Here is a 27,138-nt window from a genome sequence, read left to right on the forward strand (position 1 = left end):
AAACATATTGGATGCACGTTCACGACTGTCATTGGTGATGCAGTATCTTTCTTAGAATTCTATATGCATTCCTTCTTCAAGTAGCTATCGTTCTCTCAGTGGAAATGAATGATACGCCACACGTTCTTAGTAAAATATAAATTGCCGAATCCGTTTGTTTCGCTGAAAATGAATGATTTGAAAAATATTTTTGTTAAAATGATTGCTTATGTAACTTGAGATAATTGGTCAACGAGGAATGTTTTCATTATCGATAATAATTTATGTCTAAATATTTTCGTGGACAATGAAAACATGTTTCGTTAATTCATTTTTGTAAGCGATACTATCGATCATTATTAGGATAATATTTTTCAAATCATTCATTTTTCGAGAAATAAATACACCAAGTTTAGTCCCTCTTTGGACTATTATATTTGTCACAATATACGTGCTAACGCCATTGAATCAACGTATTTAGTATTTAACCTTTTCCTTAAAGTCTCCGTCATCAAGGCTTTTCTATATTAAACTTAAGAATGCCTTTCCATTATATGTAAAAAGCCTAGAATTGACTCGGTTGCAGGGATTTTCAGTTTGGGAACTCAAGATCACTTGTTTTTTTTTTTTGGTCAAACAAGATCACTTGTTCAAATCCAACCTTTTGCATGCAAACTGCTTAGAGTCAGAATCGCTTTATAGGCGAACTGAACTTGTTCATGGGATTTATAGGGTATTTCATGGATCTCCGTACTCATATGCTGGGATAGTTTTTTCTTTTTTTTGGTCGAAATGTGCTTGGATAGTTATATCGCTTCCGATGAGTCCTTATATAGCTCCAACTCTAGAGAAAGTGAGCGAGGCGAGACGATGGAGCCTTCAAGCAAACTCCACCGACCGCATGTATTAGTCCTTCCTTTCCCCGCCCAAGGCCACAAAACCCCATTTTTCAATTCTCCAAAGGCCTTAAAGCTAGAGGTGATAAGTTTCAGGGTGGATCGATTCTCATTTTGAAATCTAAAATCGGACCGAGTAAGGTCGGTTCTTAGTTTGTGAAATTGAGAATCCGTCCATCTGATCCGAGAACCGGACTGATCGGTCCGGTTCAGAAACCAGTGATTTATTTTTTTTTGGTTTCTTCTATTCCTTACAAGTGAGAGTTTCCCAACATTAAAAAAAAAATTAGGGTTTGATAATAAAAACTAAAAAAATGAAGAAATCTTCATTGGTGCATCGGTCCAATCTTGGTTGTCTGGTTACTTATGTAGAACCGGGAACTACCTAGAATCGGCTGGTTCGGTCCGGTCCAGTTCAGTTTTTGGGTTTGGGACCAATGCACACCCCTACTCAAAGCCACCTTTGCTCTCCCCGTCCACCTTGCCAAATCCATGCACGCCGACCCCTCCTCGTCCATCGACCTCGAAAAAATCTTCGACGGCCACGACATCAGTGGTTTCATGGAGGCCAAGTCCATCGAGGCTTGCCAGACAGACCTCCAGATTGTCAGGTTGAGGACCCTGGCTGAGCTTATCCGAAAGCTCGATTGTTCGACGCGGTCATCTACGACAGTTTCCTCCCGTGGGTGCTCAATGTGTCCAACCAGAGCGATAAGCTTGGATGTGGTTTTCTTCACGCAGACATGCGCAGTCAACAACATAAATTACCACGTGCAACGCGGCTTGCTTCCGCTTCTGCTTTCGGGAGGCAGCGTCGAGGTCCCGGGGTTGCCGCCTCTCGAGCCGCCGGAGACACCGTCGTTCGTATATAACCCGGGGTTATACCCTGTCTTTTACAAATAGGCTACCGTAATAATCCTCGTTGTTCATTCGTGTTGAACCTGCAACCTTTTCTTGCAGTTTCCTCGTTGTCTAACAGCTGAACATGGACCATACATTGACATCATACCGTGATTTCTTTTCTCTGTCGTGCAAAGTTTTGTTCAGCAAAGATATACTTCTCTTGTTTGATGTTTCTGTATTTGGATTCTTATGGCGGAATAATGCTAGGATGGCGTGTACATTTGCTTTGGTCGATAAAGCTAATTCAAACTTCCGACGAAGTTGCATTATAAAAATGCACATGCGAAAAAAGTTTTACGTGTCCAAGTTTGTCATAATATTTTACTCTATGATTGACATAAAAGGCGATGTGATCGCGATCGGACCATATTTTACGAGGAAGTTTGAAGGTGTTGGCTGTAAATCATCATCAATTTGATTTGCCACGCATGCGCATGCAAATACGTCACCTCGTGCAAATTTTCTTTCGCGCTAGAAAAAAATGGTTCATAAGCAACCAGAGTCAATTCACACTTCTTACTTTTTACCGAATCCTTATTCTTATAGACATGGTCAATTGTTCAATTATTAATAGAAAAAATACTATACACGTATCTTATCTTGATTTTAATTAGGGAATTAATTATTCATTCCAACATTAGAATTGTTCCCTCTCTCTCTCTCCAATGAAATCTGATCGTTGACTGGATGTCCGTCAAGCTGTGGCCGCTGAAGACCGTCGTCACCTTTTCTCCTTTGCGAAAACGTTTACATGCAATCTTCATCAATTTTACTAACAACCGATCACGTGCGGGTGTGCAAACAATAAGAATAGACAACCACAATCAAAGCGATAAAGGTAAAATGCGAGAAAAATAAACCCAATACGATGTCGGGTAACAACGAATATACATAACCTTGTTATTAGGGATAGGATCCCATGAACGGCATATGGAAAGTCTAAAAAACATGCATGCAATATATATGTTAATATTAAATGTTAGGAAGATATTAAGATCAAATGACTTCCTAAAATAAATTGTCAAACATGGGGATACAAAATCTATCTAATGGAATCTTGAATGCAACACTAAATGAATGAGTCCACTCATGAAATATAAATATGCAAATTTCCCGGGATACACACTTCGAGACATGTTTTTGTGATTTTTTAAATGAAATATCCTGTGATGAATTCATGCATGAAGCCACGATGCAAGAAATATAAAATGTGTTGTAGCTAGCAAGTATCACCTAGAGGAAGGGGGGGGGGGTGAATAGGTGATTTGAATGATTTTGAAGAATTTAAAGCGGAAATGATTTATAATCAGTAAAGTCTGAACAATGTTTAGATTTTGAATATGCTAGTGTGTAGTATAAACAATATAATGAGAGATTAGGGATAGAGAGAACTGCACACAAAAAGTTATAGAGGTTCGGCTTAGATCAAGCCTATGTCCACTCTCTCACGCCGACAGCCTACTGGCTGGATTCCATTATGTGATCAAAGTGATTACAAGATCTGAGTGATATCACTCGGTGAATGATAAAACTCTCTATCTCCCACAATTACTTTTACAAAGTATTCCTCAAAATCTTAGTATTTAGCTCAGGAAAGACAAGTAATAGAATCGGAATGAGCTCAAACTTTGGACTTGTTGATTCTCGATTTCGTTCCGTACCTTCTGCTCCTCATCGATCTCCTTTTATACTCCTCCACTTCCAAACTAGCTGTTGGATAGTCTTCAGAGGATCATCTTCCAATCTTCACCTTGGAGAAATTTGTATAAAATGGATTGAGTAGCCGTTGATTGACAAAATCTGAATCCCACTGAATCTGGTTGCCCATACAACTAGAATCTTGGTTTCCACAAGTAGAGTTTTATCTGTTGTGATATATACTTGTCATAATGTTTGATTGTCAATCAATTAGTCTTAGATTGAGTCAATCAAAACTTTCCTTTCGTGAAATCCATGTCAGATCACTAGCCATTATATTTCGTTTTGAATAGATTCTGAGTCTGAAGAATTTCTGGTTCTTGTTTTACCTTCAGAACCTGAGTCAGCGTAGGTCTTCAGTAAAGTCCGAGTCCTTCAAAATTAGAGTCTGAAGTTCTCTGACATTTTAAGATAACATCTAAGTGTTTATTTCAGTAGAGTCTGAACTTCTCGTTCTGAAACTTGTAGAGTTTGAAGTTTTCCTTCTGAACCTCGTAAAGTCTGAGCGTCCAGAAAGTTAATTGCTCTTGAAGTATTAAAGTTGCCACTTCCAGAATATATTTATCTGGATCAAAATACTTCATGGTACATATCAGATTTACAAGATTAACATGGATAGTTTTGTCAACTACAAAATTTATTAGGAAATTTCCTCAACAAAATGTACCATGATGTGAATAGCAAATATATCTGCAGGACTAATTTCTTCTTTCAACGTCAAGTCTTCAATGTATACATTCATGAACAAACATCAAGAAGCCAAGGTCAAGGCAATAACACCATCACATAAAGTCAAAGAGTTGAAACACAGGCTTACCCTTACTTGCAAATCCATGCATGAAGGGCTACAAGCTGAGTGACGCAATACTCACAAATTGAATCAACAACGAATCTGGACGAATAATCGGTGAAGGAGCTCGACGACGACGACGACACCCGTTCATTGAGCTCAACTCTTCCTGTGATCCGTTCAGAGAAGACCTGCAGAACCTGAACATAAAAGACAGGCAAAGCAGTGTGAAGGAATTATGAATATGTAATCGACTCTTGAGTTAATTATTGAATAGAAGCGACCCGATTGTATGAAGTGATCCAACGAAAATCGCGCACGAGATGGGATTGTGTGCACGGATGTATGAGGCATGGACGGGAGTTGTGTCCATGCTTGGATGAGTTCATGTCCGAAGTCCCAGATTTCATGGCCATTCTGAATGTTGTCAAATTGATGCCGGAGCATTCTGTTGAAGTCGACGAGTTGTCGATCTCATCGATCAACTTGACAAGTTGTCGATCTCATCGATCAATTAATAAGTTGTCGATTTCAAGTTTACTCATCGATTACGACGTACTGGAGGCTATTCGATTCCTTGAAAAGATGAAGGCCATTAATTCAACCACTTTGGAAAATGTAAAATCATGAAGATCTTCAATCGGTTACATTTAATTCTCATATATTTTCTAGGTCTAGTTAATGTCGTTCAAGTTTGTTTTCTAGTAAATGTTGTTTTGTCTTTTGGAAGAGTCTTAGTGATTACTCATGTTTGGAGGGTTGTTCCATGCTCATCTATATAAGCATGCTATAATGAATAATAGAGCAAGACTTATTTGATTCAAAACTTAATTGAGCCTTTGGCTTGAGAACAAAAAGGATTTGTTGTTTTACTCTTATCCCTCAGGTGGATTCCTACGGGTGGCGAGTATTGCTTTTATCTCTTAGGTTATTTACCTACGAGTGGCGAGTGACCTATCCATTGAAGTTTTCACTTGTGTTACCTCCTATTTCTCTACTCTCTCTCCGGCGTCACAAATGGAAGATTGTGGGGGTATGGACATTTGTTTCTGGACTCTATGATAAGTACTCTTTTAAGACTCTCCAGTTCTCTACTCTATCATGACCGGACATGTTAAAACGCAACTGTGGACAGCGACCGTCAACCACGGTGATGACTTCATCGTGTGGAAAGGATCACTTAGCAATGGTCACGCAAAGGTAGCGGTGAGAACCCAACAATATGATGATGGTTCCGGCTCGACCACAACATCGGAGTAACTTCCGAGCAGGCTTGCCTCTTCATTGCCATCTCTCCGGTCACGTTTCTGCCTATGATGACTTGGCTGAACTTGTTCTTTTGCCTTCTTAGAGCGTGCTGCTGTTGCTTCTCCTTCAGCCATGAAATGTTGAATAAATATATGGACGCATCTCTGCTCCACCGAGAATCCCCGGTTTGTAGCTGATCAAATATTGCCTCTGAACTTTGCTTTCGTTTTGGCTGTCGGATGCTTCATTTTCTTTCTTCTTTCACATGCGCACATGTGATCTTTTTCTTTTCAGCACGCCATTTTTTTTTCGCTTTTGTCCTATCTAACGTTCAGCTTGCCCATGCTTCTCCCTCATCGCATGGATGCCCGTCCTCATACCACTGGACAGTAAAAAAGAGTAATGAATAGCTCCTTAGGAGTCCATATATGACACCTCTTCAAGACTAAAAAGTACAGCTCCAACTCTAGAGAAAGTGAGCGGAGGAAGCCAATGGAGCCTTCAAACAAACTCCGCCGAGCACATGTACTAGTCCTCCCTTTCCCCGCCCAAGGCCGCATAAACCCCATGCTCCAATTCTCCAAGCGTCTCGTCTCCAGAGGCCTCAAAGCCACCCTCACCCTCACCGTCCACCTCGCCCGATCCATGTGATGAGACTAGCAAATATCACATAGACGAGAGTGAATAGGTGATTTAAGTACTATTTGATCAATTTTAACGTGGAAGTAATTGATCACAGGTAAAGTCTGAATAATGTTTAGATTTTAATCAATCTTTGAATGGCAAACAAGTAAATGTGCAATTAAATAAATAAAAGGAATTTTAGGGAAGAGAAAATTTGTACACAGATGTATAGTGGTTCGGCTTAGATCAAGTCTACATCCACTCTCCCACACCGGCAGCCTATTGGCTGGATTCCACTAAATGATCAATCAAGAGATTACAACTGTGAGTGATAATCCTTAGTATATGATATGTCTCAGTATCTCACTCAATCACTCTTTTCAGTCTCTCTCAATGATTACACTTTAAAGCTCAGGGAAGACAAATATATAAATTGAAGATCGCTTAGACTTTGGAATTCTAGATTATGGATCTCGTCTCTTACTTCTGCTCCTCAGCACGTTGGTTTCCTTTTATACTTCTCCACTTTCAAATTAGCCGTTGGACAGTCTCCAGAGGATCGTCTTCCAATCTACCAGTTGGACAGAGTTGCATCAAGAAGATTGCATAACCGTTGAGGGACAAAATATGAATCTCAGCTGAATATGGTCGTCCATATAATGAAAGTCTTGGTTTTCATAAGTAGAGCTTCTTCGTTTAGAAAATAGCTTGTCTCGAAATTAATTGCCAATCAATCAAGATGTTTTGCATATTAAACCGTTGCAAAACAATCTTCAAGATTGAGTCAATCAATTTATTTTAAGTGTGAAATCCAAGCAAGATTACTAACCGTTATGTACGTTCTTAATACGTGTCACGTTCTGAACTTTACGTTCTTGACTTACGTTCTGAACTTGTGTCCGTAGTTTATCATCTCTGGTGTAAAGTCTGAACTTCTTTTAGTATAAAGTCTGAACTTCTTCATCTGCAGTATAAAGTCTGAACCTCTTGAAGTAATTACACAATCTGAACAAGATTGCCATATGCTTCTCTTACAAGAATAACTTTCTGAATCAAAATACTTTAAAACATTTATCAGACTTACAAAACACTCATGGATAGTTTTGTCAACTTCAAAAATCTATTAAGAGGTTTTCCCAACACCATGCACACCGGCCCCTCTGACAGCCACAACCTCGCCGGTCTCGCCGGGGCCGAGTCCATCCAGGCCTACCTGACACGCTTTTGGATCGTCGGGTCGAGTGGCCTGGCCGAGCTGATCCACAAGCTCGACTGTTTGGGTCAGCTGCTCGACGCGGTCATCTACGACGGGTTCCTCCCGTGGGCGCTCGATGTGGCCAAGCAATGCGATAAGCTCGGAGTGGTTTTCTTCACACAGTCGTGCGCGGTCAACAACATATATTACCACGAGCATCGCGGCTTGCTTCTGCTTCTGCTTTCGGGAGGCAGCGTCGAGGTCCCAGGGTTGCCGCCCCTCAAGCCGTGGGAGACACCGTTGAACCTATACAAGCCGGGGACATACCCTGCCTTTTACGATACGGTGACCAACCAATTCACGAACTTGGATGAAGCTGATTTCGTGCTCTGTGACACCTTCTACGAGCTGGAGAAAGAGGTACATATGAGCAGTCTCAGGTTGCTGCCTTCTCATCATAGGCTAGCGTACTTAGTAATGCTCGTTAGTCATTCGTGTTGAACCTGCAACTTTTTCTTGCGGTTTCCTCACTGTCTTAACAGCAGAGCACGGACCATTTATTAACATCGTACTATGATTTCATTTTTCTGCTGTTGTGGGTGTCATCGCTTCTTCAGTTTAATCATATGAGCAAGGGAAGACAATGTCAAGATAGGATGGCCAATGAAGTTAGCGTCATATAAAATTGAACGTCATCCCCAGTAAAGAACGATAAATAATTTTGAGGTGCACTAAATGCGGATGGTGTCCTAATTGCTTAGGATACTTTATGTCATAATAATTTTGTTGAATATTTGGCATGGAAGGCGATGTCGACAGATCCATATTGCACATGGAAATATGTTTGAATCTTGAAGGTGGGTTGGGTGTATATCATTGATCTGATTTGACACACACGTGTATGCAATTATGTCATGCGAGAAAAAATGGTTCATGAAAACCACCGAACAATTAACACTCCTTACCAAATTCTTATATTAATAGGCACCGTTAGCAATGTTCATAGGTCCTAGATCAACCTACGAATCAGACTGACCTATCCTACGATGCCGTTAGCAATGTTCATATGGTCCGGTTCCTAGTTTCAAAAATTTGGAATCGGTCGGGTTTGGTCAGATTTCAAATTCTCGATCCTAAGCCGTCGATTCTACCCACCCGATCGACCCGGAAAAAACCTGAACTGCGACGTGATGAGTGGATGTTAGTGGGCTTTTGAACTTTTTATAAAAGACAGACAATGGATGCCATCTTACATTTTTTTAGCAAAAGAAGTCATTTTAGTTTGCCAACCACTCCTCCTGGCTGTTTTTGAATGGTGGATGGTGGGGGAAAATTAATGGCACTTGCCAATGGGGAGCCCTTGTATTGGTGGATAATAGTAGCTATCACATCTACTATCGTGTGATGCTTATTGCCGTGTCCTTTCTTACAGATATTGACGTGCATTCAAGAAAGGTAAGAAAATATGAATATTAGTACTCTTGAATGAATAGAAGAAACCCATAAACAGCACCCAATCGATCTGGAGTTGACCTTAGAGTCAGTCCGATTAAAGCAAACAGGTTCAGTTTTCCGATTTCACAAATTAGGAATCGACTCTGGCTTGATAGGTTTCAGGATGAAAGGGATCACTCCTAAATAGTCAATTGTTCGAATTTTTTTGAAAAAAATCGAACACACTATAGACAATTAATTTAATTTGGGAAATTAATTATTCATTTAAACATGAAAAATGTTCCCTCTCTCTTTCTCACTTGTTTGTTTCTCTCCAATCAAATTAGGTGGTCGACTGGATGTCCGCCAACTTTGTGGCCTATGAAGACCATCGGCCCCACCCTCCCTTCTATCTACCTGGACAAGCGCCTCCCTGACGACACCGCCTGCGGCGTCAACCTCTTCACCCCTAACACCACCTCCACCGTCTCCGCCTGGCTCTGCCGCCACCCGCCCCGCCCCGCCCCGTGGTCTATGTCTCCTTCGGCAGCATGGCCGACCTCGAACCCTCCCAGTTCTCTGAGCTCGCCCATGGCCTCGCCCTCGCCGGCCACCCCTTCCTATGGATTGTCTGATCATCCGAGCAGCACAAGCTCCCTCGCGATCTCATGGACTCGATCCCCTCCAAGGAGGCCCTTATCCTCCCGTGGTGCAATCAACTGGAGATACTCGCGAGCGATTTCATCGGATGCTTTGTCACGCACTGCAGGCTCAACTCAGTGATCGAGGCGATCTGCCTGGGGGTCCCGATGGTGGCTATGCCACAATGGACGGACCAGGGGACGAATGCCAAGTTCATGGAGGACGTGTGGAGTATCGGAGTCGGGGTTAGGGCCGACGAGGCAGGGCTTGTTAGGAGGGAGGAGGTGGAGAAGCGTGTGAGGCAGATGGTGGGAGGAGGAGAGAGCGGGAGGGATACAATGGAGAGCATGAGGAGGTGGATGGCGTCGGCGAAGGCTGCGATCGGCAAAGGCAGGAGCTCGGATCGGAACATCCATGAATTCGTGGAGAAGCTCACGAGTAGTGCCTTGGTAGAGCAGTAGACGAATCACTAAATAAAATTGATTCGTGCATTTACGTTCAAAAAACTTTGACGTGGGTCAAAATTGGAGTACTAGTTGCATCCTTCACTCGTGTAGTAGATAATGATATTGCATTCCCGGTGCGGTGAATACATATCAAAGATTTCATCAACCGACGACGGCGGGGATTCATCAACCACCAGAGGCAATCCGGAAACAGTAGTCTACGATTGGATATATCATCATCTCGGCCATTCCCGGGGACAATATCTCGACGGAGCACGAGCGTGCATCTTGGAATGCGAAAGCAGTCGGCCATTAACAAGAGCCACCGCTAACTGGAAACCAGTTTCTCCATCAAGAATGGAGACTTATGATAATCTCACATGACATGCACCTGATCGAAATAGGAAGCTGACCAATAGATGCGTGCGGTCGATACACAAGATGAAGGAGAAAGCATCAAGAAGACAAAATTATCTGAGTACGGAATAGCTTTCCAAAGATATGGTGCAAATGATATATCACCTGGTGTCAACCATGATGAATGAAGGAAAACCTGCATGGGCTAGTGATGAGTGCCTCCACCAGAAGTGCATTAACCCTGTTATTGATCCTCCTATAGATGCTTTCTGAGACCTTTTTCGAACACTTCTCTCGACAAAAAGAAATCGATGAACCAAAACAGAAAAACATTGATATGACATTGCGAAGACAGTTTGAATCATTTGTCAGTAGATAAAGACGATAACCAACATCATAAATTGCAATGGTTTGAGATCAGATGGATCGATTGGTACAATCGGAAAGGGTACTAATGCATATTGTAAAGCTCACATAGAATGGCATATAATCCACATGAACCATGGGCCTTACATTAGAGACAGCAAGATTAGCAACCAAGACACATGGCAAAAAATAATCTGATGGATCAAGAGGGAGAACAAGCAACAACGCAACTGCCAACATCAGACTATGAAATTGATTGAAACAGAACAAATTGAAGTAAATACGAGCCTTGCCCCACGTCATATCTCAGTACCATACATGTGATATTATAAACTGCTGTGGCATATGCATATAGTTCCATACTGGCTTTGCCCAGAAAACACCGTGTACAGATGTGAATATAAACTAAATCTATGAAGCAGTCACAGTTGAAGATACAAAACCTTCAACAATAGCCCTAAAACTATCAAAATCACGTCAAACTTCCATTTAATGGAATCTGGATTGAATGAAGCTGAAACAAAAGATAGAACAAAAATAAAGTTCCTTTGCTTCAGTTAGGATAAGGGACTAAAACAAACCATGATGATCCTGATTATGGAACTGACATCACCGAGAAGAAGCTAAGACTCTAAATCTAGTAGATGCAAGTGGGAATAAAGGAAGAACAAAGGAAGGTAGAAGAGAGGCATCTAAAAGGAAAACTGAGTTACGAGGAAATAGTTATAGTCATCAAATAGATCAATTAAAAAACATTAACCATCAATATAGCATGATTACGTTGATTATCTCTAAAGCACAAACCTAATTCAACAATGTAATCATTTCTCAGCAAAATACTATGTGTTTAAGTCTCTCACATCACTGGTATACAGAGTTTCAGTAAGCCTTAGATAGACTAGTCTCACTCCGCATAACAACTTCAATTTTTAGATTGAATTTTCTAATAATGAATTAGAGTCAGGTTCAGTTCTAAATTTATTTACAGTAAGTGGTTCCCTATTCATCAATTCCAAGTGTTGTTATCAATCGGGTTTACACGTGAGAGGGGATGTTTAACATCCCACATCGCTTAAATATGGGGATTCAATACCCTTTATATACGCAATCTTTTTTTTTTTGGGTAAGGCAAGTATTTATATACGTAATCTTTCCACTTAACAACTTAAACTTTTTTGTTAGACTATGAAACGCTAGGTATGAATATTTTACTTTAGCCATGCTACCGATGTTAACTAGAATGAATTGAGAATATGTGATCCTTGTGAAGATTTTCTAGCCACTAACGTCACATCTGAACCAGTAAAAGTGCAAACCCAGCACTCGGCACATAATTCACTAATTATGCTATTAAACCTCAAAGACGGCAAGCACTGCGAACAGCATCATGTATATGATTAGAATGTGAAGGACAGTCCTACTTGACTTGGACTGTTGTACTATGTTTGGAAGCAATAGAGACAAGATGTTTGATGTAATAAGGAAGAGCCTAAAAGATAAAACATTCAATCTTTGCAATGAGAAATGTGCAAAATTAACAAATTAAGGCCACCGAAACCACCATGGAAGCAGCACAATAACAAGTGTCTCTCACCATAATGATTCATGAACATAGTGTTGAAGGGGAAAATTCCCACAAAAACTATTATACACGTATCTTCAAAAAAAGTTCCTCCCGATTAACTCATAACTTCATCCACTATTAATAAGAAATGAGACCTTATACAAAGTGATCAACAAGAAAATTGCAATCTAATACTTATGTGTGCAATTTTACTTTAAGAAGAATAAGGTACTGTATAACAACTAATGCTAAAAAAAACCCAGACACCTATTTCAAAAGCAAGTGCTTTTTTTGCTTAAGACATCTTCTCTGGTGTCACGTTTAAGTTGTCTTGTATGAATTTATATCAACTTAAATCGATTTTAATAATTTTCCCTGTGGCAACCAAAGCCAAGGGAAACTAAAAGACAACAGGTGCTTTGTAGTGCATATGATGGAGGAAGCAACAACACAAGATGGTTCTTCTAGCGAATCGCCTAAAAATAGTTTCTTGATACCTTTACTCATAGCTTTTAACCAGCCAGGTAGTATATGCATTAAGTACAATGGTAGTATTAAGAGTCAGTTGGTGGGTAAATAATACATAGGATAGTTAGGGTTTTATGAGTGCCACTATGCTCTATAAAAGAGTTCTATTCATTTTGAGTAAGAATAAATCCCTCCCTCTCTCTCTCTCTCTCTCTCTCTCTCTCTCTGCTGTGATCCTAAAATCTCAACATGCTTCAAGCCACCTGTAATGACCAATAGAAATTCAACCCACCTAAGATGAACAATACAACATATAGGGTATAAATCACAGTCAAGATGCCTCGGTGGTGAAATGTGAGACTAGAAACCTCAGGTTAAATGGTTGGGCATCAACTTCCACTATATTTGCATCACATTAATCGATTTTTAAACACCAGAGTAGGGTCCTACCATATCCACAGATTTTACCAATGAAGTGGCTGTAGCTTAGGTAGTAACTTCACATTAAGTCCAACAGACGCCACTGAGACACCCTTCTTAAAGATGGTATAGACCTATGCTACATGCTTAAATCTAGTAATGGATGTCCTTTCAAATTATTGGGAACTAATTTATGTCTCAGATCCACTACAAACAAAGGAATATGCACTTCAGAAGCTGAAGGCATAGCAATTATTATAATATAATTTCAAACTAAGATTTAAGGTAATTACTCAAATTCCCCTTGATTGAAAATGTGTAAAGCTTGACATTTATCTAAATGCATTCACAAAGCATTGCCTAGATGTAAGCAACAGAAACATGCATACCAGAGGGTTGAAAGAACCATAAAAAGTGTAATTGCCACTAAATGCTAATACCTTATGCTGCATCAACCATCTAAATGTACTAATATAGAACTTTGAACTAAATCCTTTGTAATTACCATTACAGTATGAAAGTTGTGAACTAGGTTTCCAGAATGCTAAGAGGATTAATCGAGATTATCGTAACAGATCGGAAACGTACTTTCAAATTACATGCTGAGACTGAAGATCCCCTTTAAACATCATCAGGATAACCCTTTTGCAGCAGATGCTCCAGAGAAGAATTTGTCTTAGGGCATCCATCATATGACAACGGTAGAGAGCACGCATGTACACAGTCATGGCACTAGCATGAACGTGGACAAGCGTGCTCTCTCTCGTTGTCAAGTAATGATTTCCCAAGGATTGAAGACAATCTGCATCCTGCAAGGAATAAAAAGATGTGCCGGTCCAGAGTCAAGTCTTCAAATAGCATTTGCAGATTATAGAAGTAAAGCTGAAACCTTCAGTAGTAGGAGACTCACTCACAGTTACTGAATCATTAACACTTATGGGGAAGAAGTCATCTAAAAGCTCCATGGGATTTTTCTTTTGAAATGCAACGATTAGCACCTGAGAGGAAACAAATATTGTTTATGTATACTTGAAATGACTAGTATCTTCACAGCAATCAGTAGTCTCAGCAAAAGTTGTGCTATGCTTCATGTCTTCCCTACTCATCTATGAAGAGCGCAAACACAGAGAATTCCTTGGTCTTGCAAGTGATACTCAAGTAGAAATACGGCCGCCAAAATCAAGAAACAAATGCTTGTGAGTGGAAATAATATTAAGAAAGACGTATCTGATTTCATACTTGGTCCACCCTTCAATGACTAGATAAACCAATTTAAACTGAAAATCTTCTCCTCACTCTTACATTGGCAATCATTGGCAAAGTGATCAGCTTTTATTTCCGAGAATTTGGATACATGCAAGTACTTGAACAAATTCTACTATGATCCTAGTTGCTATAGAAAGTAGATGATTGGCCATTTTTTCAGTTTATGTCAAAGTCGTAAGAAACACTACAACTTGAAATAGACCCTTGGCATCCTTCGGATTTTTATGCGACATAGAAAAAAACCTCCTACACATCACATGACTTAATTCTGAATTAGCAGAAAACAAAAAGAAAAAACCAAAATAGAAAACAAATGCTCGGATCATGATTAGTGATGCGGGCGAAGCATTCCAGATATTCAAGTTCAGATAAGAATTGAAATTTCATGTAAGGACTATCATTTCCACTTAGGATCTGTTTCTTTCTCTTTTCGGCCAAATCAACCGAGCCTCGTAGTAAAAGGAATCATTAAGCCCATCAAGCACAAGAAATCATCGAAGAACTCTGACTCAAAATTGAAATACTGCTGCATATTACACAGGATCAAAGCTAGAAAGTAAAGCCTGAGTGAAACCATGGGAAAGCTAGCAAATGAGGAAAGGAATTCCAAAAGACAGGTTACATTTCAACAAGCGAGAATTTCTCACAAAATGCGAGCAACTTTTGCTCCAGATCAAGAAGAAAAGGAAGAAATGAAGGATACAACACAAACCGGGCTTAAAATTGTTCACGTCTTATGCCTAACATGACTTGATATCTACCAAAACTTGCATAGGCCATCGATTTATTTAAGCATTACTTCCAAGGAACCGTAGAAGTCAAGTGAAAAAACCAGTGCGCAAGATTCTACACGTTAAATCACGCGAACACACAAAAAGAAAAAGAAAAGCACACACACCCACACAGACAAAAAGAAAAAGAAACGAGCTTTAGCTACTCACAGCTACAAAGAGAGACCTGGGAAAGAACCAGGCATTTTGGAGAATATGCAGACCTTGAAAAACCCAGAAAGAGTCGAGCCCTTTTGGGAATCTCAGCAGTCCCTCGGTTCTACAGCTTTCTAAGCAAAGCTCAAGACACGATCTTGATAAAACTCCGAAAGATAAGATGATAACTGCGAATCCATTTTGTCGCCAATTAGCGTGTATTAACGACGAAAAACCAACAGTCCTTCGCTTTGCTCGTACTTGACCACGACGTGTTGATGTTGATGTTGATCCCACCACTACAACCTGCCTTTAGAAATTCTGGGCACCATTTTCCATCTCTCTCTCTCTCTCTCTCTCTCTCTAGCCGACTGGTGGGTCCAGATAGGTGTACATGGTGGACGACTGAAGGATGGTGATTTGTCCACGTACACAGTAATCTCGCGCTTGATGGAGCTTCAGGGGTGGATCTGCATTTCCCATAGATTGTTTCAGACCAGAAGGTACAGACAAACTCAAATGGTTCATGGTACTGCGATGTACCCAATTCTTGATTTCCACTCCGTCATCGTTGGGCGATCGATCATGTCACGGGGACTGTCCGAAGATCAAGAAGAAATTGCGGAGACCGACAGTCATTGTGATAATCATGATCATCATTGATGAGTTCACTCATCAACCTGATTTACTATCTTCTTCTTGTGTAAAAATAGATGGTTTATATTAGACCAAAGTACCTAGACTTAATTAATCCATAACCAAGATGACTTTTGCTAAAAGAATATTGAGATCTATATTGAATTTGAAAGTATAAATTGGGTCTTTGTAAGGTTTATGCATTGTTCGTTTGTTGACATGTGTGAAGCCTTATTCGAGATGTTGATTGTTATCGTTCTCGTAAGGTGTATAATTCTTACCCTCTCCATTTATCTTGCTTCCAATTAGGATTTGTCAATCTTCTATATGCTTGCCTCATTCAATATTGTCGTTTTTAATTGGTTTTAATGCTGTAAATTAGCATAGCTACAGTGAGAAATTCTAGCCTCACACTCTATCTTAATTGTCCTTACAATGTAAATAACCAACTTCATCCTTTATACTCCATATGAGGAAATTTACAATTCTTCTCTCATTTTATATCTCCATCCAATTAAAATCATGAATTTTATTATTAACTCATTATGTTATATTAGAAACGAAAACTAATTGTGCACGCATGGCGCGTGCATGAAACCTAGTTGATTTAATCCGCTAACAATTGCATTAATTACTAAAAAATGAAAAAAATAGTCTTATTATCCCACTATTTAATAATGATATTTGCACATTAATTTACACAACTTATATTATGACATAATTGATATAATTGGGTACTTAAACTTCGATGTTTCCTTTTAATATATAAATAAGTTGACATTACGTTGGTTGCATAAAAATTCATCTTAAGATAATTTTGTTGGGGTGTGATTCATACTCCCCATTGACAGGATGGTATGGTGGTTCTGCTCCCAAGTGAGCGGGTGGGGGTCGTAGGGGGCAGTGCCCCCGCGACACTAGGTGGCTTTTATAGTTTGTGCTCGTATTTTATTGATAGTTTGGACTTTGACCCATAAAGTTACTGATTATATATAATCTCTTTCTCTTGTAATTGAAATTGTAACAGAGAGATGGGAGGTGCTGATTATGTTGTATGTAACCCTAGTTGAAGGGTGAATTAGGATAAAATCTTGTGTCTCGATTTCTCGTTCTCGCATTTACTCTCTATTTTGTTGTGTTTGTTCGCCTAATTCTAATAAATTTAAGTAATTACATATTTAGAAGTTATCTTTCGTGTATGGATGTACTTTTGCTTTTTATCTTACTTTTGCAGTCGGCACATTTGGATATTTTCTTAATCCGAAACAACTAAAAAATTTCTTAATATAAAAAAGTTGGCACATAAAATCATATATAAATTTTCTATGATTTTTAAAAAATTCGGATGATATTGTACATATTGGTGGGAAAGTAAGTTGCTTTTTGCTTTTTAAAAAAACATAAACAAAGAGGCCCTGTTGATCCAAATTTTACTTGTTTTGTGGCATTTAGGCCGTTTGGTTCAGCTTTCCCAAGGGGCTTTCGGCCAAAAGCCAGCATTGGGAATGCTCAAAAGCTCAAAGCTGGTCCGGACCAACTTTGGGCTTTTAGCATTTGGCAAATGCTGAACCTAATTTTTTTTCTTCCCAAACTATTCTCACTTATTCTTTAATATTTCGATTTTGACCCTTGTTGTTACTATTCATCTTCTTCGCGAAAGGTCGACTGACGACACCGGATCTGGCAGGTGAAGGGCCGGCGAGGTTGCCTGAGGTTGTGCGACCTAGGCGACGACGGCCTAGGTCGAGCGACCCCAGGCGACAGTTGCCTGGGGTCGCGCGACCCAGGCCAACGACGCCTGGGTCGCCTGAGGTTGGGCGACCCCAGCGAGGGCCGCCTGGGTAGCGCGACCCTCGCTGGGGGTCACTAGACCTTGAGTGACGACTGCCGGTGCCAGATCTGGCTCACCGGCGGCCATAGCCTTTAGCCAGTGAAGGATAACTTTTTTTTTTAATAAAAAAAGGGTCCCAAAGCCCTTTGCCAAAAAAAAAAAAAGCTAAACACTACTTGGACCAAAGTAGCTTCACAAATAATTTTTTACCAAATGCCATTTGAATTTCCCCAAGGGGTTTTAACCTAAAGGTATTTGTATTCCTCCAAAGTTCATTTGCCAAGTTAAACCAAACGGTCCCGTCGTTCACATAAAATGAATTTGAATTCGGATGACATACTCGTTGTATCTGGCGAATTGTTGATTATTGATGTGACATTAATGTATTTGAAAGTTTCTCCTATTAAAGGTGTTCATGACATTCAACAAACATGCAAGTCGAGTCTTATGTAGGACCCTTTAAAATATCGGAGAGGATTAGTGATGTTACTTATGAACTCGCTTTTCCACAAAACTTATCCCTTATCCATAACATATTTCATGTACCCTTGTTGTGAAAATATATCCCTAAATTTCGAACATGTGTCGGATTTTACACCTTTAATGCTGAAGGGAAACCTTACCTATGAGGTCCAACCAATTTGCATCGTAGACGGAAAGGATCAAGTGTTAGAGGTGTCGAACCATTTCCTATGTGGAATATACAACGCCGTAACCACGACGAAAGAAAACCACCTTGCGGATAGAAGATTATGACACTCAAGCAACGAATGCGTTTGCCTCCTTAGAGGCTCCAGGTCAATGTCATGCACTATATTGGCGGACCCCCCAAGTTTCGAACTCGTATTGCTATTCTCAATCCAAGTTCAAGTTGCAAATAGACCGGCGCTTAAACTTGCCACTGGTGTCGCTTGATTTTGGTCGGCTTCCCTTGTCTTGACGGAGCCTAGGAATCGTGGCTTGCTCTAACTAGTGAAACAAATGCGCATTTCTGGTGGTTGGACGTGATGCCGATGGTTCACGAGTCGTCTTCTGAACAAGACCCCATCTACGTATTCAAACAGCACAGATGACCAAGCTTGAAGGGGAACCTATTTCATGTGGATAACATATTTCATGTATGCTTGTCGCTAAAATATATTGCTAAAATTTGGAAAATGTATCGGATTAGACACCTTTAACGCCGAAGGGGAACCTTACCTGTGAGGGGCAATCGATTCACATTGCAGACGTGGTGGATCAAGTGTTAAGGTGTCGAACTATTGGCTATTGGAAAAATTCAATGGCAAAAACACACTGAAAGAAACCCATGTAAGGGATCGAAGAGCAGGCAAAGCTGTAAGTATCCTCCTCTTTATGAAAATTAAGGTATGTACGACGAAGAATTTTTTCAAGGGGGTAGTTATATTTTCGTGGCTGATACAAGTCATGGGTAGTTATTTTTGATGTTGAGGTCTTTGGGTTGAATGTCATCCCTTTTGCGCATTATTCACGTCTAAGATGATAAGTTATATGTTTCCACTAATGTTTTCCCACAGAAATATAATGAGAGATGATTTCCAAGGTCACAAGTATTTTCCATGTTGGATTGGCCTCCTGCTATAAAATGCTAATCTATAGGCTCGTCTACAATCGAAAACCGCAACACATACACAGTTCTAGTTCAAGCAGAGAGATAGGTGTGGCCATTCCGAACGACGCTGAGTCATGGTTCCCTCTTCACTTAAAGACGAACCGCAGTGTCACAAAGCTGTCTTCCTAAAGCTCTTCAACTTCAGTCTTGGTGTCATGATCATTGGAATGGTGCTCACCTTATTCCCTGGATTTGCTTCAACTGCCACTCCTGGTTTCCCTCTTGAAGCCGAAAATGGGAATGCAGAGAAGGCAGCAGAAACTCTGCTGAAATGGAAATCCACTCTTGACAATCAAAGCCGACCTCTCCTGTCCTCATGGCAGGGCGAGAATGCTTGCTCTAGTAATTGGACAGGAATCACCTGTGACTTACCAGGAGTCGTCACTAGCCTAAATCTTTCGAACATGGGCTTGAGAGGTATGCTTGGTGCTCTTAATTTCACTGCTCTACCTCATCTAGTTAGCCTGGACCTGTCAAACAACTCATTTCGTGGCCCTGTTCCTCAAGAAGTGGGGAAACTGAGATCCCTAATTCGCCTCAATTTGTATGGGAATAATCTCAATGGTTTCATCCCTACATCTATTGGGAACTTGAGCAACCTAGAAAATCTGTGTCTCGCCGCTAATGGTCTTTCGGGTCCTATTCCACAGGAAGTGGGTGACTTGAGAGGTTTAACCATACTTGCTTTGTCCAGAAATAGTCTCAATGGTTCGATCCCTACATCAGTTGGGAACTTGGTTAATCTAACCGTATTGCTTCTGCATTTCAACAACCTTTCTGGTTTCGTTCCTCGTGAATTGAATAATCTTACTCGTTTAGTTCAGTTTACTCTGGCTCAAAATGAACTAACAGGGAAGCTTCCTGAAAATGTATGCCTCGGTGGGTCACTGGAAGTCTTTACAGCATTTGACAATCGCTTGAATGGTCCCATCCCAAAAAGCTTGAGGAACTGCAGCAGCTTAGTTAGGGTTTGGCTTCAAGGAAATCGACTTAGTGGAAATATAACGGAAGATTTTGGTGTATACCCTAAGTTAAAATTCATTGACTTGAGCCTTAATCGACTCTCTGGCAAGCTTTCTTGGACATGGGGACTATGCAGCAGTTTGGAGAGCTTGCGAGTCTCTCAAAATGTTATTTTTGGTGAGATTCCCCCCATGATTGGGAATATGACTCAATTGAGAGTGTTGGACTTATCTTCAAATTACATAACTGGAGGGATTCCTCATGAATTGGGAAGACTATTTTTATTGATAGAGCTTTCTCTATATGGTAACAATATTTCAGGCGACATCCCTCTTGAGATTGGGCTTTTCTCAAGTCTAGCAAAGCTCAACTTGGCAAGCAACAGTTTGAGTGGTCCGATTCCTGCACAATTAGGACAATGTAGAAAATTATGGTACCTGAACTTGAGCAGAAACGTGATTCAAGGAAGTATTCCATCGGAGGTTGGAAATATACAATTTCTGCAGATTCTCGATTTATCCAGTAACTTCTTGGAGGGAAAACTAGCCCAGGATCTTGGAAAGCTGACTGCATTAGCTGACTTAAATCTCTCCCATAATGGCTTCTTCGGTTCCATTCCACATAGTTTCTACGATATGTTAGGCCTTGTGTCCGTTGACATATCATATAATGACTTGGAGGGGCCACTCCCAGACATTAAGGCCTTCCGCATGGCTCCATACGCAGCAATTCAGAATAACAAAGATGTATGCGGTGTTGTGGCTGGTCTAAGAGCATGCACTTCTTCCTCGAGCAAGAAAACCAACAGAGAGAGGGGGAAGAAACTTGTGGTCAGAATAACTCTGTCGGTTACAAGCACCTCGTTCCTCATTGTTGTTCTGGTGGGGATCGTTCTTTTGGCTGGCAAGAGATGCAAGAATAAAAAATGTAATTTGACAGAGTTGTCTACCGGAGATCCCTTTGTGGTGTGGAGCTACGATGGCAAATTGGTTTATCGACTAATTGTCGAGGCCACAGAAGCTTTCCATCCGAAGTACCGGATTGGAGAGGGAGGATTTGGAGCTGTTTACAAAGCTGAGCTGTCTCCGGATCGAGTCCTTGCAGTGAAGAAGCTTCATTCATTAGAAGATGGTGAGGTTGTCGGGGTTACCTCTTTGCAGAGGGAGGTGAAATGCCTAGCAAATATATGCCACCGCAACATAGTGAAGCTCTATGGATATTGCCTGCATCCAAAGCATTCATTTTTGGTTTATGAGTTCCTCGAGAGAGGAAGCTTAAGAAGAATCTTGAAAGATGACGAAGCGGCGATGGAGCTACATTGGGTCAGGAGGGTAGATGTTCTCAAAGGAGTGGCGAATGCATTGTCCTATATGCACCATGATTGCTTCCCCTCATGGATTCATCGAGACATGACAAGCAACAACGTTCTGTTGGATGCTGATTACGAGGCTCACGTTTCTGACTTTGGCATTGCTAGGCTTCTCAAACCAGATTCATCAAATTGGACTTCTTTGGCTGGTACTCTTGGGTACATTGCTCCAGGTACAGATTCTCGGTCTTATCTTAACCTCTAATTGACATTTAAGTAACGCTAGTCGACGTACATAGACATAACTTTTACTGCTAATTCTATAATTTCTGCATTTCCGAGCAGCCAGTGCGTCTAGACTTAAATATGAGCATCTCTCTTTTCCATGCTTAGAAATTATTGCAGCCTTTGCTCAATCATGACAACAAATTCAACATGAACATGTTGGTGTTTAAAAAAGCCGTCGGACATATTTTATATTCAACATGGATCTAGATTATGATACATTAACCATGAAATTGGTTTACCAACTAGTAATGACAGCTAACAATGATCTCTTACCGCATTTTTCTTTTAGATCTCGAACTCTTTTCTATGTTCCAAGCTAGCAAAAGCCAGCATTTTGGAAATCGTCTACTTGAAATATTGAACTAACATATGCCACTTGTGAATTATAGAGCTAGCATACTTGCCAGTCGTCACAGAAAAATGCGATGTTTATGGCTTTGGAGTGATAGCAATGGAAGTGATCATGGGAAAACACCCGGGAGATCTCATCTCCATTTCGGGTCCATCATCTTCATCGCTGGCAAAGATTGGTTCGGACTTTTTACTCCAGGATGTGTTGGATCGACGCCTCTCACCTCCTATGGGTAGAGATGCAGAGGACGTGGTGTCAATCGCAAAACTGGCATTGGGATGTTTGCAAGTGGATCCCCGACGTCGGCCAAGCATGAAAGGAGTCTCGCTACTGCTACCAGTTCAAGTGCCTCTAGCAAAGCCATTTTCTGAGATCACATTGGGTGAACTAAATAGCTTCGGCTGTTGATCTGTGTACATGAAAGAGGTGTATTGTTAAGCAGTCCCAAAAGTGAAAGTACCATAAAACTAGTTACCATTCCAACATAAAATGAGGATTTGTGGTTGAGCTGCATCCTCACAAAGCTCCATTCTGTCCCACCACCCTTTATATCTAACATTTATCTCTGCATATTTAAGCCAAAACCTCCTGTTGTCTCACTTTTGTATTTGCTATTTATCCCTTACGTACTTATTATTTTTATTAGATTCACTGCAATAAAATACACTTCTGCCATTGGATAACTGATACGTGGATGAATTTGGTTACATAATTATCTCTAAATACACGTGTCATCCTTTCACCGATGTAAAAATTTCTTTACTTCTGTAACGGACTTAATAATAATCCATGTACTTATTAATCTAACTTTGACGCAAATTAACTTGTTTGATTTGTAGACCTCTAGGCATGGTTTGGTCTCTGGGACCTTTCTTTTATGTATCGAAATGTTTGACTGAAATTTGACCGGTGATTACTCCCTTGTCCGACATTGGTTCCACCCGATCTTAGTTGCGTTGAAATGCTGGCGATCCCTAGTTTCGGGAAATGCAATTGAAATAGGGAAAATGCAAGTTTCTCGACTCCATGAAAAATGTGACCGGTCCCTAGACTAGTTTTGACGAGCAGAACCTTTGTAGCTTGTTGGTTAACCTTTGAACTCCCAGTCAACTCTAGGTCAAACTTAATTATTTTTTGAAAATGGGTGGCAAAATCTGAGGTGGCAACATCCATCATCTGCGATAATGACATCCGCATTTAAGTATAGATCCATATAGAAGTATCTAAAAATTCGATTTTTTTCATCCAAATGTGGACGGAATATGAGGAATCGGTACCGATAAATCGACACGGGGTGCCTAGTTTGCAAGTTTATAAAAAGATTACGCATTTGGTTCTTGTACTTTTAGGAATGTTCAATTTCAGTTCCTGTATTATGTTATTGCAACAAAGGCAGCCCTTCTAGCGTGTAAATATCGTTTCATTTTAGCTGGGGGAGGGAGAGAGAGAGGATGAAGACGAGAGCTTTCGGTGGAAATTCTCACGGTTTTGATTGAAATTCTCGCGCTTTGAAAATAGGTATCGACACCGTCAATATCGATTTCGAATCGAAATGCATGCTAGGGCGTCATATTGTCCGCTTAGGATCGTACAATTAACAGTTGTCGTTATGCATGAAGGAATCCTCGGATTTCTGCTCATCGACCCAACAATAGCAAAAGAAAGGAAAGATAGTGATGTGAGTGGGGATGCATGGAGACTAGTTCAAAGGTAGAGTTGAAGTCTCATCTTAGACTCCTAAGCAGTTAAGCTGAGTGGATCATATTGTGTCACGCACTAAAATGGGGGATGAAAATTCAAACTTCTGTCTAGATAATGAACCTGTCCTGACATCAGACAATAACCTTTACTCTCCGGAAGATTACGACGCTGGAACTGCGAATGCTTTTGCCTCGTTGGAGGCTCTAGGTCAATGTCGTGCACTAAATGGAAGGACCCCTCAAGTTTCGAACTGATCCTGCTATTCCCAATCCAAGTTCAAGTGCAAATTGACCAGAGCTTAAACTTGACGCTACCGTCGCTTGACTTGGGGTCGACTTGCCTTGGCTCGACGGAGTCTAGGAATTGTGCCTTTTTCTAACTAGTGAAACAAATGCACATTTTCTGGTGGTTTAGCTTGATGCTGATGGGTCATGAATCAGCTTTTCGAGACCTCATCTTCTGTTGAGTGGATCAAAATGTTCTACCCCCTAAAATGGGGGATGCAACCTGTCCTTTGCATCAGACAATAAACTTTACTCTCCGGAAATTCACGACCCTCGAGCTACGAATTCTTTTGCCTTCGTTAGAGGCTCTAAGGTCAATGTCGTGCACTAAATTGGAGGACCCTTCAAGTTTCGAATTGATACTGCTATTCCCAATCCAAGTTCAAGTTGCAAATTGACCGGAGGTTATAATTGACAATAGCGTCGCTTGACTTTGGTTTGCTTGCCTTGTCTTGACATAAGTCAGCTTCTAATCAAGACCCCATCTACATATTCAAACAATGTACATGACCAAGCTCTGGGTGGCGTCCCACACATCCGATTGTATTCTGGATCTATCATCGATGACTTCAGCCATTCTGATTCATAGAGGAGTTATGTGATTGAACCATATCATCGGACCTTAGATATGTTGAGATATTTTATTATTGATTATGGCAGCTCTTGGAAAGAACACTTACGGTTGACCGAGTTTTCTTATAAAACTAGTTATCATTCCAACAAAAAAAAAAATGGCTCTTCTCAAAGCTTTGGATGGTGAGAAATACAGATCTTCTGTCGGTTGGGACGATGCGGATGAAAAGAGAATGTTCGGTCGTGAGTTTATTTAGCAATCGGATCGGAAGAGGAAGTCAAATCAGTTCGAGAGTATCTCAAGACAGCACCCAGGGAGACGCAGACGCAAAGTAGAAGTTGATGTGGGAGATTGTGTATTTCAAATCTTGGAGAGGATCAGTGATGTTACTTATCAACTTTCTTTTCCACAAACCTTATCCCGTGCCCATAACATATTTCATGTATCCTGGTCGCGGAAATATATTCCTAAGATTTGGAACATGTACAACATCGAAGGAGAACCTTACCTGTGAGGAGCAACTGACTCGCATTGTAGACAGGAAGGATCAAGTGTTAAGTATATCGAACTATATCCAATGTGAAGAATTCAATGGAATACCACACCGTAAGAAAACCACCCAGGGATCGAAAGGCAGGCGAAGTGGTAAACATCCTCCTTTTGAGAATTAAGGTACGCAGGAAGATTTTTCTTTTTTGAGGGGATAGAATGAACACGAGGACAAGAATATGTGCATTTTCTTGGCTGATCGAGTCATGGTTAGCCAAGTTGAGGAGATATTTTTGTTCCTTGTGACTGGCCGAGTCATCATGGGTAGCCAAGTTGAGGAAAGACTACTGTTCTTTGTGTCAAAGATTTTTCAAAGAGTACATTATTCTCCATAACGAGGTCCTTGGGTTGAATGTCATCCCTTGGATGCATTATTGGTGTCTAAGATGACAATAAGTCATATATATGCATCCACTCATTTGACTACTTGAAACATGAAAGAGGAGAGATGATTTCCACCGCTAATATTTTCTCATGTTAGATTGGCCTCCTTCTATATAATGCTATCCACAGGGTCGTCAATACAATCGAAAACCACAAATACACAGTTCTAGTTCATGCAGAGAGATTGGCGCTAGGATTCCGAACGGCCCCCAGTCATGGTTCTCTCCACGCTTAAAGGGGAACCACAATCCCACCAAGCTGTCTTGTTAAGGCTCTTCAACTTCAGTCTTGGTGTGATCTGTTGGTTTTCTACATAACATGCATAGTTAAATTAAATATAAATGCAGCGGAAAGATATAATCATACATGTATCTCCAAAGGCGTTATTCGTGCGTTTCAATAAAAAATCGGAAGACCATTGGGGGTTAAACGGATTACCTCTCATAGCGTACCTAAAATGATTTTGGTTCGAATGTTCTTCAGTTCGAGCCCCGCAACCGTCGGACCTCTAGTTCCAACACACCACCAATCGCACAACGAATGGAAGAAAGAACTTGTGGGTAATCACCACTATAATTGTGCTAGCAATCTCGTGGCGACAATTCTCCGTACTCTCGATATTTCAGTCATGGTGCCGGAAGAGAGAAAACGTATTTTAACTCTCACGCACACATATTGCACTTCTCACTTGCACTCTTTCTACTCTTTCTTTAGCAACTGTTGCTGATCAGCAATAGTTAATGATCGCATGGGCACACTTCACACGATCAGCAACTGTTGCTGATCGTGTGTGCATTTAGCACACGACCAGCAATGGGTGATGCCCACAGTCAGCAACGCGTACTGACCATGGGCACCCTTCACGCGATCAGCAACCGTTGCTGATCGTGTGTGCATTTAGCACACGACCAGCAGTTGCTGGTCGCGGGTGATTCCCACGGTCAGCAACGGTTACTGACCGTGGGCCGTGGGTGAAGCACACGGTCAGCAACTATTGCTGACCGTGTGCATGCACCATTAATTAATATTAATTAATTCATTTATTTTAATTAAAACACACACGATCGTCACCATTGCTGATCGTGTGCTGCACACGGTCAACAAATGTTGACCTTGTGCACTTTTAATTAATTTAATTCTATAAAACTAAGAGCGCAAGATCATTTGGCACATTATCATGTGTCCACTTTAGGTTTACGCGTGTATCATATGCACCTACGCTCAAGGCTAAAAATAAAATAAAATAAAATAACATTTAATTTAATTTCAGTTCGACTCAATTCGATTGCAAACATATTTGCAATATCGTCTCTTTCGTACAACGTCATTCTAAATTGGTTATGGTGTGTGACATCTCTAAGTTCATTACTGAGCTGGTAGTAGGACTTACACTAACACATTAGTACTCTCAA

The 27,138-nt window shown here is 40.6% G+C and overlaps 3 protein-coding genes, 1 long non-coding RNA gene and 1 pseudogene across 4 annotated transcripts; 3 read left to right on the forward strand and 2 right to left on the reverse strand.

Moving 5' to 3' along the window:
* Positions 1-1,367: 1,367 nt before the first annotated feature.
* On the forward strand, positions 1,368-1,889 carry LOC130137341 (UDP-glycosyltransferase 74G1-like). Its single transcript, XM_056308142.1, has 2 exons — positions 1,368-1,739; positions 1,836-1,889. The coding sequence occupies exons 1-2, from the start codon at positions 1,368-1,370 to the stop codon at positions 1,887-1,889; spliced, it is 426 nt and encodes a 141-aa protein (XP_056164117.1).
* Positions 1,890-5,234: 3,345 nt separating this feature from the next.
* LOC115676115 (UDP-glycosyltransferase 74G1-like) lies at positions 5,235-9,870 on the forward strand (annotated as a pseudogene).
* Positions 9,871-9,879: 9 nt separating this feature from the next.
* On the reverse strand, positions 9,880-11,685 carry LOC130140164 (uncharacterized). The gene is made up of 2 exons (XR_008818161.1): positions 10,378-11,685; positions 9,880-10,263 (listed from the first exon to the last, which is right to left on the reverse strand). It is a non-coding gene; the product is annotated as an uncharacterized LOC130140164 (long non-coding RNA).
* A 1,096-nt stretch (positions 11,686-12,781) lies between these two features.
* Positions 12,782-15,750, reverse strand: LOC115676229 (uncharacterized). The gene is made up of 4 exons (XM_030599107.2): positions 15,655-15,750; positions 15,238-15,528; positions 13,945-14,028; positions 12,782-13,839 (listed from the first exon to the last, which is right to left on the reverse strand). Exons 1-4 carry the CDS (start codon positions 15,748-15,750, stop codon positions 13,621-13,623), a joined length of 690 nt encoding a protein of 229 aa, XP_030454967.1. The 3' UTR covers positions 12,782-13,620.
* Positions 15,751-19,116: 3,366 nt separating this feature from the next.
* Positions 19,117-22,881, forward strand: LOC115676113 (MDIS1-interacting receptor like kinase 2-like). The gene is made up of 2 exons (XM_030598988.2): positions 19,117-21,827; positions 22,272-22,881. Exons 1-2 carry the CDS (start codon positions 19,397-19,399, stop codon positions 22,640-22,642), a joined length of 2,802 nt encoding a protein of 933 aa, XP_030454848.1. The 5' UTR covers positions 19,117-19,396; the 3' UTR covers positions 22,643-22,881.
* The last annotated feature ends 4,257 nt before the right edge of the window (positions 22,882-27,138 follow it).

This window comes from Syzygium oleosum, unplaced genomic scaffold, assembly GCF_021117445.2.
Source record: "Syzygium oleosum isolate NSW1041296 unplaced genomic scaffold, Sole_v2.1 Sole_v2.01, whole genome shotgun sequence".
Taxonomy (NCBI): Eukaryota; Viridiplantae; Streptophyta; class Magnoliopsida; order Myrtales; family Myrtaceae; genus Syzygium; species Syzygium oleosum.

Excerpts from the sequence above, each read along its gene's own strand:
- LOC130137341 (XM_056308142.1), top strand. The coding sequence starts at position 1,368 with ATGCACGCCGACCCCTCCTCGTCCATCGACCTCGAAAAAATCTTCGAC. Across the intron at positions 1,740-1,835 it reads CGCCGGAGACACCGTCGTTC|TTTCCTCGTTGTCTAACAGC; the intron begins GTATATAACCCG and ends CTTTTCTTGCAG.
- LOC115676229 (XM_030599107.2), bottom strand. The coding sequence starts at position 15,750 with ATGAACCATTTGAGTTTGTCTGTACCTTCTGGTCTGAAACAATCTATG. Across the intron at positions 14,029-15,237 it reads CCAGGTCTCTCTTTGTAGCT|GTGCTAATCGTTGCATTTCA; the intron begins GTGAGTAGCTAA and ends GTTTCCTCTCAG. Across the intron at positions 13,840-13,944 it reads GTGTTAATGATTCAGTAACT|GATGCAGATTGTCTTCAATC; the intron begins GTGAGTGAGTCT and ends TATTCCTTGCAG.
- LOC115676113 (XM_030598988.2), top strand. The coding sequence starts at position 19,397 with ATGGTTCCCTCTTCACTTAAAGACGAACCGCAGTGTCACAAAGCTGTC. Across the intron at positions 21,828-22,271 it reads TCTTGGGTACATTGCTCCAG|AGCTAGCATACTTGCCAGTC; the intron begins GTACAGATTCTC and ends TGTGAATTATAG.